Source organism: Dendrobates tinctorius, unplaced genomic scaffold (assembly GCF_039654945.1).
Source record: "Dendrobates tinctorius isolate UK_male_01 unplaced genomic scaffold, ASM3965494v1 ptg000028l, whole genome shotgun sequence".
In the NCBI taxonomy this organism is placed as follows: Eukaryota; Metazoa; Chordata; class Amphibia; order Anura; family Dendrobatidae; genus Dendrobates; species Dendrobates tinctorius.
The window spans coordinates 74,978,555-74,990,465 of NW_027361696.1; the positions used below are offsets into that span (position 1 = coordinate 74,978,555).

The 11,911-nt window shown below is 44.5% G+C and overlaps 1 protein-coding gene across 2 annotated transcripts; it reads right to left on the reverse strand.

Annotated features, from left to right (window-relative positions):
- Window positions 1–398: 398 nt before the first annotated feature.
- Window positions 399–8,143, reverse strand: LOC141084949 (uroplakin-2-like). 2 transcript variants are annotated; one of them, XM_073569889.1, is made up of 5 exons: window positions 7,986–8,143; window positions 5,805–5,963; window positions 4,059–4,224; window positions 2,071–2,144; window positions 399–621 (listed from the first exon to the last, which is right to left on the reverse strand). In XM_073569889.1, the coding sequence occupies exons 1-5, from the start codon at window positions 8,071–8,073 to the stop codon at window positions 482–484; spliced, it is 627 nt and encodes a 208-aa protein (XP_073425990.1). In that variant the 5' UTR covers window positions 8,074–8,143; the 3' UTR covers window positions 399–481. The 2 variants fall into 2 exon arrangements, with proteins under 2 accessions (XP_073425990.1, XP_073425992.1); XM_073569891.1 differs by lacking the exon at window positions 7,986–8,143 and adding an exon at window positions 6,964–7,087.
- Between the last annotated feature and the right edge of the window lie 3,768 nt (window positions 8,144–11,911).

Sequence of the window (11,911 nt, forward strand, 5' to 3'; positions counted from 1 at the left end):
GTTCTTTTCCATGCGGAGACTTGTAGTTGTATCACTGGTAAACCTGTCATTTTCCTGTCACCTCCTCTCCAACAATGACTACTTCCCATATCCCTAAAACCTTCCCCTTCAGACATCTGAGCACAGACTGGCCTCTCTCCCAACCCAAATGTCACAGACTCAAACATATGGATCCCCAGTGATCACACCTTAGTCATACATCTTGTGGATAGGCAATAAAAGCTTTGTGACAACTCTTAACATTCAGTTTGAAATTTATAGTGCTGCATTCACACAATTTCTAAGGACATCCCACATGTCCAATAAAATAACTGGAGGGTCAATGGTTAGGTCGCCCTTAAAGAGCAACACTTGTTTTAATTTTTATAATACATGTGAAAAAAAACCTTTAAACAAGATTACAAGACTTTGAAAAACTTTTATTCATCAGTAAAACACATTTTCTATATTGACAATTGACGTTTTAAATACTGGAAATGAGCTATTTATGTGTTGCAAAAGTCACCACAAGGCCAACCATCAGCATGAACATGGAGATGCTGAGCAGTACTGTGATGACCACCATTCCGCCAGAGCGTCCCTCAAATACAAAGCGCATCTCTCTTGGGTTCGGAGGCAAATCTGTGGTTCAACCGGAAACATTAAAACATACAGAAAAAAAAAAAAAAAAAAAAAAAAAAAAAAAAATCATTACTAATAAAAGTCTAGTGCAACTAATTACAGGTCCAAAAATATTAGAATTAGAGATGGGCGGACACCTGGATGTTCGGGTCCGGCCAACAGATACAGAAACATCAGGGTACCAGAACCCCAGTCACTTGAATGGGGGTGGGGGTGGACTACTGATCCCAGAAAAACCTCACTGTGCTAGCGGGGAGGTCACCGAGGTCAGCACAGTTCAGCCCGTCTGGGAACGGAGCCTCAACGACCAGACGTAACCTCTATGACGTCAACACCGATCTGACGCTGCGCTCGCAGCAGTTCAGTCACCAGTGGTGTTCAGCTTGGATGGACGCATCTTGGCACTGTCCAGGTTGCAAATGGTTTATCCCCCAGATTATGGCATAGGACAGATATGTTTTTTTTTTATTTTACTTTTATTACAGGAGAAGGGCATCGCTGAAATTAGGCACTTAAATAAAAATGGAAAACTGTTTATTTCAAATAAAGGACTTTATTCTGGATGTGTCTTTATTTACCATATAACTAGAGGATTAGTAACGGGTGTGTCTTATAGATGCCTCTCCATTATCAAGCCGTGGGCTTGATGTCACCTGACAATACAAAGGTAACATCAACCCCACCAATAAGGCCGGTTTCACATTTGCGTTAAAGGCCGCAGCGTCGGCCTGCGCACGGCTGCTGCTAAGCCCCGCCCCCTGCCGTGCCTTCGCTGGTAGTTCCGCCTCCGGGCGCATGACGCTGCATGCGTCCCCTATCTTTTTTGCTAAGGACGTAGGCCGTGCGCAGTATGCATTTGGCGGCGCCTGCGTCCTTTTGACGGTGCGCCGAGCGCAACCAAATTGCAACAGGTTGCGTTTGGCGCTGGTCGGTGCACCGTCAAAAGGACGCAGGCGCCGCCAAAACGCATACTGCGCACGGCCTGCATCCTCAGTGATAAAGATAGGGGATGCATGACGCGTCATGCGCCTGGAGGCGGAGCTACCGGCGGAGGCGCAGCAGGGGGTGGGGCTTTGCGGCAGCCGTGCACAGGCCGGCCCTGCGGCCTTTAACGCAAATGTGAAACCGGCCTAAGAGCCCCACTTGCCACCGCTACAGGTCAAGTGGGAAGAGCCAGGCAAAGCGCCAGAAATGGCGCATCTAATAGATGTGCTTTTTCTGGCAGCTGCGGACTGCTACTTTTAGGCTGTGGGCACAATATCCATGGCCCTTTGCCAGCCCCCTGTCAGCTTTAGCAAGATTGGTTGTCAAAAATGGGGGTGACACCACACAATTTTAAAGAAAAAAAAAAACAAAACACACCCCCTGTGGAAGGATGTCTGAATAAGGTCTTAGACCCATTTTTTGGATCTACCTGGGTAAACTAGGGGGCAGTAGTTATAGACTCACCTCGTGTCATGAAGGGCTGGGACCAGTTTGTGTAAGCGATCTGCTTATTAGCGTTATACAACATAAAACGGATCCTGCAACAAAAACAGCATCAGTCGCTTTAAAGCCAGAGAGAACAGACAGAAAATGGCTGCAGGAGAGAAGTTTTTTTTCGTCACAAGCACAACACATGCTAATTAGAAGGGGGATCTATAATATGCGGGGAGTAGAGTTTAAAGTATCAGGATGTAAAAAAATAAAAATCAATGTGCGCACATCAAACTCCAAATTAGAACTAGGAAAAATCAATACTGTAGATTTTATTTTAGATGTTTTAGTTAAGAAACTGATCAAAAAAGGTGAAGAAACCAAGTGTGGTCATCAGGAGCGAAGGAACATAACGAACAGATGACACAAATTGGTCTCAAACTTTTAATGGTGCTGTAATGTTACAGGAAGGCGTTTGTCTGTACGGTAGGAGGAGGATTGCCCTGCCGTGTCTGCTGACCTCCATGCAAACATGTGGGAAGATTATAAAAGTGTTCACTGTCTGACAAAGTTTTTAGCTCCACTAACAACTTAGGAGGAATCTACTTTTATCCCTATTCTTCACACACCGCAAACAAGGAGAGTAGTTTAATACTGTTTTGTGGTGATGGGTAAACCCGTGGATGATCAGGTTGGGCACCAGAATAGTACCCATACCCCATTCATGAATGGGTGGCCCAAACATCCGCTGATTACCATGCCGTAATCTCCATGGCAGTGTGGAAAACACAGGCTCTGACCAGTGGTAAGATCATTATCCCTGATCAGAGAGATGCAGAAGTCACCAGCTGTAAGAGTGTTACCTCCGGTCACAGGTGTCGGCTAATTAGAGAGTACTACTCCCATCAGCCTACGGCTGTCACCTGTGCTATATATAACAAATTAAATACAAATGGAGTGCCCCCCATTTTGACAACCAGCCAAGCTAAAGCAAACCACAGGGATTCTTAAGCCTAAAAACAGCAGCTCGCTGCCACCCCAGATAGATGCACCAATTCTGGCTCTTTGACTGGCTTTTCCTACTTCCATTTCATGCAGTGTCAATTGAGGCAATAGGGTTGGGGTTGATATCAGCTGTTATGGCCATTGTCCATCAAGCCCACAGGTTAGTAATAACCCCCTAGTTAGATTGCAAAAAGACAGCCAGAATTAAATAACTTAATTGAAATAATGACAGACTCCTTTATGACACAGTTATACTCACTTTTACATCTAATCCATTGAAGCCCACATCCCCGGGGGGGATTTGGATAGCGGTCATGTCAGTGAGGAGACTGCTATCCACGCCAGCTGTCTCACACTGACACAGGAGCATAATCATACAGCGAGCGGTACCATAGGTGAGGTGTCCTCTGCTTTGAACTCCAATGAACCCGTCTCCTAGCAGCTTAGCACTAGACACTGAAGTAGTTACATTCTTATCAATGTGAGCAGTCTGATAGGGAGAGCAGTCGCTGATCACCGGATAATATGAATTCTCTTCACATCAAATATGTGAGGGATATGGTTGATTTATTGTTTCTTCTTTTCCAGGGGAACATGGGCATCGGGGGATTAGGCATAAAAGGCGAGTATAACCGCTCTTATTTCAGATAAAAGAAGTCTGTTTTTATTTAAAATTAAGGGATTTTATTCTGGCCGTGTTGGGCAAAGCGCTAGAATTGGGACATCTAATAGATGCACCTTTTCTTGGGTGGCTGATTTTTTTTTTTTTTTTTTTTTTTTTTTTTAGGCGGGGGGAGGGGGGGGGGGGGGTCAAATATCCATACCAGCCCCTACTTGTTTGCTTTAGCTTGGCTGGTTGTCAAAAATGAGGGGGGGAATAGTTTTTAAAAAAACAAAAATAAAAAAATTGCGTGGGACACCACAATTCTTGATAGCCAGCCATGAAAAAGTCACATTGTTCATGAAACAAAAAAAAAAAAAAAAAAAAAAAAAAAAAAGTATTACATCTCACTTACAAATATGACGTTCCTGGAAGAATTCGAATCACTTGGTCGGCATTCTGATTACTAATGTCTGGTCCAACTTGAAACACATAGAGATCCAATGGCGAAGGTTCTCCAAACATGGATATGCACTGTGGTAAAGCAAATTTGTCTGGGACAACATACGTTTCATTATTTCCTAGGTTGAAAGAGACAAGAAGAAACACAAATACATGCCTTTAGACCACATGCAAACACATCGGTCAAGCTGCAGCTAATATCCACAGCAGGACCACAAGTTGTGAATGTAAGCACATATAGCAGCATTTTTTTTTTTCTTCTTGAGGATTCCACCTGGAACTCAAGTAGAAACAATATGCTGTGCAAATGTTACATCTTTTGACCACGTCAGTCTTGGAAGACTGAAAGAAATAAGAGAAATGATCAGTCCATTCTTCAGGCAACTTATTTATATACATTAAAACAAGCAAAGAGCTGGTGGCAAAGCCACCTAGTCAAGATGACACCCTCCATTAAAAGCAAGGCTGGCTGTTTTCTGAAGCACCAATTATCATTCCTTGGTAGTATTTTGCCATCCAGTGGCTACCCCTTAGGCTATGTGCACACGTTGCGGAATTGCCGAGGAAGTTTCCGTGGGATTTCTGTAATTCCATTCCATGGGAAATATGCTAGAATACCGCATTTTAATTCCCGCTTATTTCCCACGGGTAAACTAGCGATTTGCAAGCATAATTAGCTTGCAGAATGCTAGCGTTTTCCAAGCGATCTGTAGCATCGCTTGGAAAACTGACTGACAGGTTGGTCACACTCGTCAAACAGTGTTTGACGAGTGTGACCAACTTTTTACTATTGAGGCTGCCTATGCAGCATCAGTAGTAAAAAGATAGAATGTTAAAAATGGGGAAAAAAAAAAAAAAAAAAAAAAAAAAAAAAAAAAAATTGTGTTTCTCACATTCCAGTGTCCCACACAGCGTTCCCGATCATCGCGATGCTCCCAGCAGGTCCAGTTCCCAGTGATGCATTGCGACAATGACCTTTGATATCAAAGGTCATTGTCGCAATGCATCACTGGGAACAGGACCTGCCGGGAGCATCGCTGAGGCCTGGTGATGCTGCGAGGGACAGCGGAAGGTGAGAATGACAAAAAAAAAAAAAAAAAAAAAAAAAATTAACAGGGATATGGTACCCAGAGCCTGGAGGAGAATCCTCTCTCCTCCAGACCGTGGGTACCATCCGCAAATGTTCTGCTTACTTTTCGCATGGTGGGCCCAGCCACATGCGGAAAGTAGGCAAAACAATGCATTCCTATGGGTGCGGATTTTCCCGCGATTCCGCACAAAGAATAAGCATGCTGCGTACTTTTCCGAGATGCAATCCTGCCGTGGAAAAATCCGCAGCATTAGCACAGCATGTTTGGAATCACATAGGAATGCTTTTTTTTGCTGCAAAATCGCGCGTTTAACATCACCGCAAAAAAAAGCTACTTGTGAACGCAGCCTTATAGTCACTTCATAATTTAGTCTCTCAGCCTCCACTTGCTTTCACTACGTCTTGATTTTAAATTAACTTTTTAAATTTTAGTGTATCAATAAAATATTCTATATTACACACATTTGCTTGATTTCTTCTTATTATGGAGTAACATATTCTATTTTCATAATCTCAATTAATCTGACTAAGCTACCCCAGTATGGGACCGGACATTAGAAGAACACATTGGGCTCCATACACTTACAACTAAAATAATGCTCAACTTACCAAGGATCTGGACCTCCACCTCGATCATGGAAGTACTTCTTGGAGCCACGGAAACATCCAATGCCTGGTGAATCCATGCCTCATACAAGCAGTATGGTGGCATCAACCAGATAACAGATGATAGGATTAGATCTTCAGAAAAGAGTGAAATCTCAAATTCTGAAAAGATAATATTGGGAAACAATAAGTACTATAGAGAGGAGCAAGAGGAATTAGAGAAGGCAGGATGGAGACAATATCTGTGCTAGAGGCACATGCGGTGTAGACAATGGCGAAACGAAGACAAAAGCTTCTTGGCAGAGCGACACCAGTACGCCTACACCCCAACAAATTATAAGAGATCTGTTGTTTCAGCAGAACAATGTGTGTTTGATGCTATAATCCTCCCCATAGAACTTCATGACCACCAACTGTCATGTCCTATCCCTTTCCCCCCCACACACACACACACAGCAGTATTAATATAATTTGGTTTTTTTTGCCCTCTTTAGTGTTTCACATTAGCTCTGTAAGCCAACACCAGAAGTGATCTATTCTACTTTTTGACCTATTGTTCCACTCCCGGTTTTGGCTTACAAATACAGATGGGAAAAAAAAAAAAAAAAAAAATTATATATTACACACACACACACACACACACACACACACACACACACACACACACACACTCTGACTAAATAGTGATTTGTGAACGTGACCTAGTGGTAGAGACTATTCACTGAAGACAGATTTTGCCTGCAATTTAAGAAAATTGTGAGGCCATGTGCACACGTATGCAAAGAATTTCTGCATAAAAATCAGACTCTTTCCCAAAAAGCACGTGTTTTTTTCAGCACGTTTTTGCTGCGCATCCCCAGACACATAGAAAATAGCTAGAAATGCGGAATTTTCCACGAAGTTAATGAGCATGCTGCATTTTTTACGTGAAAAAAAAGCATCAATATGCGCAAAAAGTGCAAAATGCATTAAAATGAATGGGAAGCTTCTTTTAAGCGTTTTTTTTTGTAAATCCACGGGAAACACGTGAGAAAAAAACCACTGTGTGAACACAGCCTGAGTGAGAGAAGCAGATCTATCTTATAATGTAGATACAGTTTTAGTGACTTATGAAAAACAATCAAGCAACAGTAACTCATTAACCCCTTCATGACAAACCTACATCAGGTCATGTCCCTGACTTTGTTGATGGCTCTGGTGCTGAGTCCACATCGTTCCTGGTACATGATGGATGATTTAATCAGCCATCATGTTCCTTTAACAGCCGCAGGTGGAGTGGAGCACAGTCAGCAGCTGTTTACCTGTTTTACATCCTGCTGTCAATATGGGGGGGGGGGGGGGGGGGGGTCGCATCATTCCATGCACCTGTAGGCGCTTCACTAATGGATTGTCATTAAAGCCTGTAGTCTACTGAAAACCTGTGTGTCTGTCATGACAATTCTCCTAGCTTTCATAGCAGACCATGATTTTTGTATACATAGCAGTGCTGATGAAGAAAAAAAAAAAAAAAAAAAGATGCTGGTATGGGTGCAGGATATGAGTACACCCTTGCTTGGCTTTTCCTTCCAAGCATTAAATTAAAAATTCAAATGATAATTCCAGATTAGCCATGAGCGAGCGTGCTGGGATAAGGCATTATCTGAACATGCTCATGTGCTAACTGATGGTCTTCAGCGTGCTCAAATATGACATCCAAGTCCCAACAGTTGCATGTCTCGTGGCTGTAAAGGGCCTGTCACACTAAGCAATATCACTAGCAATATCGCTATAACGTCACAGGTTTTTGTGACGTTATAGCGATATCGCTATGTCTGATACTTACCGCCGACCGCTTCCCCCGCGAGTCCTGAGCCGTTTCGCGTCAGCTTTCTGCTGGGCTTCCTGTGGCGCCACCAAGCGACGCGTGGACGTCAGGATCGCCGCGTCTGACAGGTAAGTAGCGACCCCCGACCCCTGCGATGTCGCTGGTGAGATCTGCCTGTGTGACAGCTCACTAGTGACCACTTAGCGATGCACCAGCGATCCTGACCGCGTCATATCGCTGGTACATCGCTAAGTGTGACAGTACCTTTAGACAGGCACAACACATACAGGGATTGTCTGTTTGTTAGCATGCTCAGATAACCCTTATCAGAGCACATTCGCTCATCACAAGTCCAGATACAAAGCAGAGAAAAATCTTACTGTCCAGAAGTAAAGCCGTCTGCTGACTGATGACGCATCTCATAAGAAATAAGACGTTGAGTAAACTCCTCCACGATATGGGTCTCATTTCTCCAGGAGAACAGCCCAGGTCTGCAGTGTTACCAGGAGCTGACTGGGGTTGCTCTCAATTCCTTACATTGCTAATTAATACCCCTGGTCAAGATGATGACTCGCTGACATGGTCTACACGCCCACACTCGTACGGGTGGATTCACACACGACAGCTTTGGTTCAGCTGCAAAAATTTCTGTAACCGAAAGTCATTTTTATTTATAAAAGGCTAAGGTGACAAGAGCATAGCCGAAAAAGAAATTTTTCATGTTTACAGCCATCAATTTTTAGACATTGGCAGTGAATTAAATTTACAAGACCAAACAGAGCTTTTCCTGTGAATTTTTGCACCATACGATTGATTCGCACAGGATCCAATTTTTCTTTGTGCACCAGTGGACTTAAATGGGTTAATTTGGCCAAAACTAGTGCACGCTGAGCTTTTTTACTGTGGACTGCATCTGTACATGGATATTCCTGTTGTAAAAACCACATCTTGATTTTGATGCAATTTTTGCTCTAACGCTATGTGCATATGGCGTCCATCAGACACCAAGTTTTCCCAGACTTTACCCGCAGCTTTGCTGTCGTTCTTGTTCCGCTGCCGGCATCTTTCCCTCCATGATGTGGAGTATAGAGACTGGACAGCTTCCCAGCCACCTGAGGACTGACTATGTCACTTCTTTTAACTCTGAAGCTCATAAGACGTTTTTACATTTTTCACGTTATTATTGCATTTTTTTTTCAAGCATTTTCTTGTCGAAATTCGATAGAAAAAGCCTTGCGCACATACCATAAGGGCTGGTTATATCAGACACGTGCTATCCGTGGTTTTGGTCGATAGCACTCATACCCATATTAAAGTATTCTATGGGGATGGGCACATGTCTGATTTTTTCCTCTGGTTAAGTGGCCGGAGAAAAAAATTGCAGCATGCCCGATTTGCCTCTGAAACTCGGATCGCGTTCTCCCTTTCAAGTCTATGAAAAAAATCTGATTACATCCAAGTGCAGCTTGATTTCTGTGGACTTACTGAATGGAGGGGTTGGAGAAACTTTTTTCTGCATTTTTTCTCATTAACCTATGCAACACTTTTTACAAACTCAAAAATGCCAAAAGTCACAACATTTTTGCGCAACTAATTTGGGATTTTTTCCTATCAGAATGTCTTTGGAATGTGGGAGTAAACCCACACAAACACAGGGAGAACATACAAACTCCTTGCAGATGTTGTCCTTGGTGGGATTTGAACCCAGGACCCCAGCTCTGCGAGGCTGCAGTGCTAACAGGGTTGGATTGGCCCACCAGAGAACTGGAGAATCCTCTGTTGGGCCCTGGCTTCTTCTTCAGGAGAGTTCATAGTGTAAACCTTGCAGCTGCTATAGGGCTAATGAGTGGGAGAGAAAGGTGGGCCCAATGTTCTTCAGTCTGACACTGAGTGCTAACCACTGAGTCACCGTGCTGCCCCATCTCATTGATCTATACACAAATCTGTTTGAAAAACAGATCCGTGACTCTGAAATTCTAACAATTTTTGGTGAGATCCTACATCCCATCCATTACTGGCTGCAAATAATACAAACAAGGAAATATGGTGATATTACTAATATAGAGTAACAGGAGGAATGAATCAGGCTGACACCTAGTGGATAAGATAGAAATCACTCCTTTACATGGGAAATAATAACGTCAACCATGTCATTTTTAGATCTAAAGTTTTGTGCTGAAAATATTTCTTATTAAATCTCGACAGTGGTCAGAGTTTATGTTTTCTGATAAAGCGCTCTAGATTCCCTGGATAATAGATTTAAAAAATATCATTCCATATCATGCAACTTTAAGGCCACGTTCACTCTTTCAGTATTTGGTCAGTATTTTACATCAGTATTTGTAAGGCAAAACTAGGAGTGGGTGATAAATCCAGAAGTGGCGACGTGTTTCTATTATAGTTTTCCTCTGATTGTTCCACTCCTGGTTTTGGCTTACAGATACTGATGTAAAATACAGACCAAACACTGAAAGTGTGAATGTGGCCTAATTCTAAGCTAAAATTCAGAGTGGAACAATCAGAGGAAAAGTATAATAGAAACACGTCACCAATTCTGCATTTTTCACCCATGATTTTGACTTAAAAGTACTGATGTAAAAATCTCACGAAATACTCAACATGTGCACATGGCCTTACGATCAGTAAAGCAATTTTTTTTTTCATCTAAGCCAAAACCCTACCCCATCCAGTGTTTTTTCTGCACCCACACAAGAATGGCACTCATAAGGGTATGTGCACACGCTGCGGATTCTGCTGTGGATCCGCTGCGGATTGGCCTCTGCGGATCCGCAGCAGTTCCGCAGACATAGTACAGTACCATGTTAGTCAATGGTATTTCAAATCCGCAGTGCACATGCTGCGGATTTTTCCCTGCGGAAAAGCTGAGGTTTGAAATCCGCAGTATGTCAATTCTTTCTGCGGATTCCGCTGCGGTTTGACACCTATTCCATTGTCCAGGTGTCAAACCGCAGGGGAAAACCGCTGGCCAATCCGCAGGAAAAATTCCGCAGGTGAATCCGCAGCGTGTGCACATACCCTAAAACCTCTTTGGCGCTGCTGCTCTCCTGCACTCTTGCACTCCATCACCCCATTGCTGCTGCTCTCCTGAGCTCCAGCTCCCCAGTGCTGCTGCTCTCCTGAGCTCCAGCTCCCCAGCGCTGCTGCTCTCCTGAGCTCCAGTTCCCCAGAACTGCTACTCTCCTGCGCTTCAACACCCCAGCGCTGCTGCAATCCTGTGCTCCAGCTCTTCAGCACTGCTGTTCCTCAGTGTTCTGACTCTTCAGTGATCATATTCTCTTGTGTTCTGGCATTCCAGAGCTTATGACCTAGCGTGCTCTAGGTCTACAGTGCTGCTGTTCTCCTGTGCTCTGGTTCGCCAGCGTTGCTGCTCTCCTCTGCTTCTGCTTTCCAGTGCTGCTACTCTCCTGTGCTACAGCTCTCCAGTGCTGCTGTTTTCCAGTACTCTGGTTATCCACGATTTCTGCTCTCCTATGCTTCTGTGGGAGGAAGGACCAAAACAATAGAGGCTGCGGTGTCTCTGGGCCAGAACCATTGGGACTGCCACAAGTGTTGCAGGGGGACAGGGAACCTGACCGGGTCAGACCTGTGACCCCTGCTGCCAACGGTGGGTCTGATGTAAAAGGGGCTGTACGCAGGAACCCGGGGCTCTTGGCAGGAAGACAGGAGGTGCGGCAGGTGAAGATTTGCTCCCTCCCTGCGGGTACTCCTACAGACGGCCGACTACGCTTGAGTGCGTGCTTCCCATCATCCAGCAACAGCACCAGTGACCGCTTACTGCTGCCGAACGCCGACCCTATGCGACCGCAGGCAGGAAACGCTGACCGTACTGCACAACGTTTGAATGCTGACAGCGTTGTGTGCACAGCCCCCATCAGAGACTTCAACTCTACAGCCACCACTGCGGCTTTGACACCAGATCCCTCCACTTCATAAGCTGAAGCAACAGCCACTGGTACCCAGACATACAGCAGCCCACCAAAAGCTCCCACACTTTTTACCGCCGCTAAGAGACAGTGCCTCCGTTACATCCAGGACTGCTTCCTCAACATGACACTCCGTCTGCTATGCCATTGTGGGATCTTCTAATCACCTCCCTCTGGACGCCAGAGTCTGTCACCACATTATACTGTTTTTTCTACATCTTTGCCTGCGCAATTGTGGCGCCCCTGAGGCTCAGTCGCCACAGAGGTACTGCACCTTCTCCTAAGGTGTAGTGCCCCATCACCTAGGTAAGTTGGGAACTCCTTTCCACACTCCAACACCTGCACCCACACACAGGATAGTT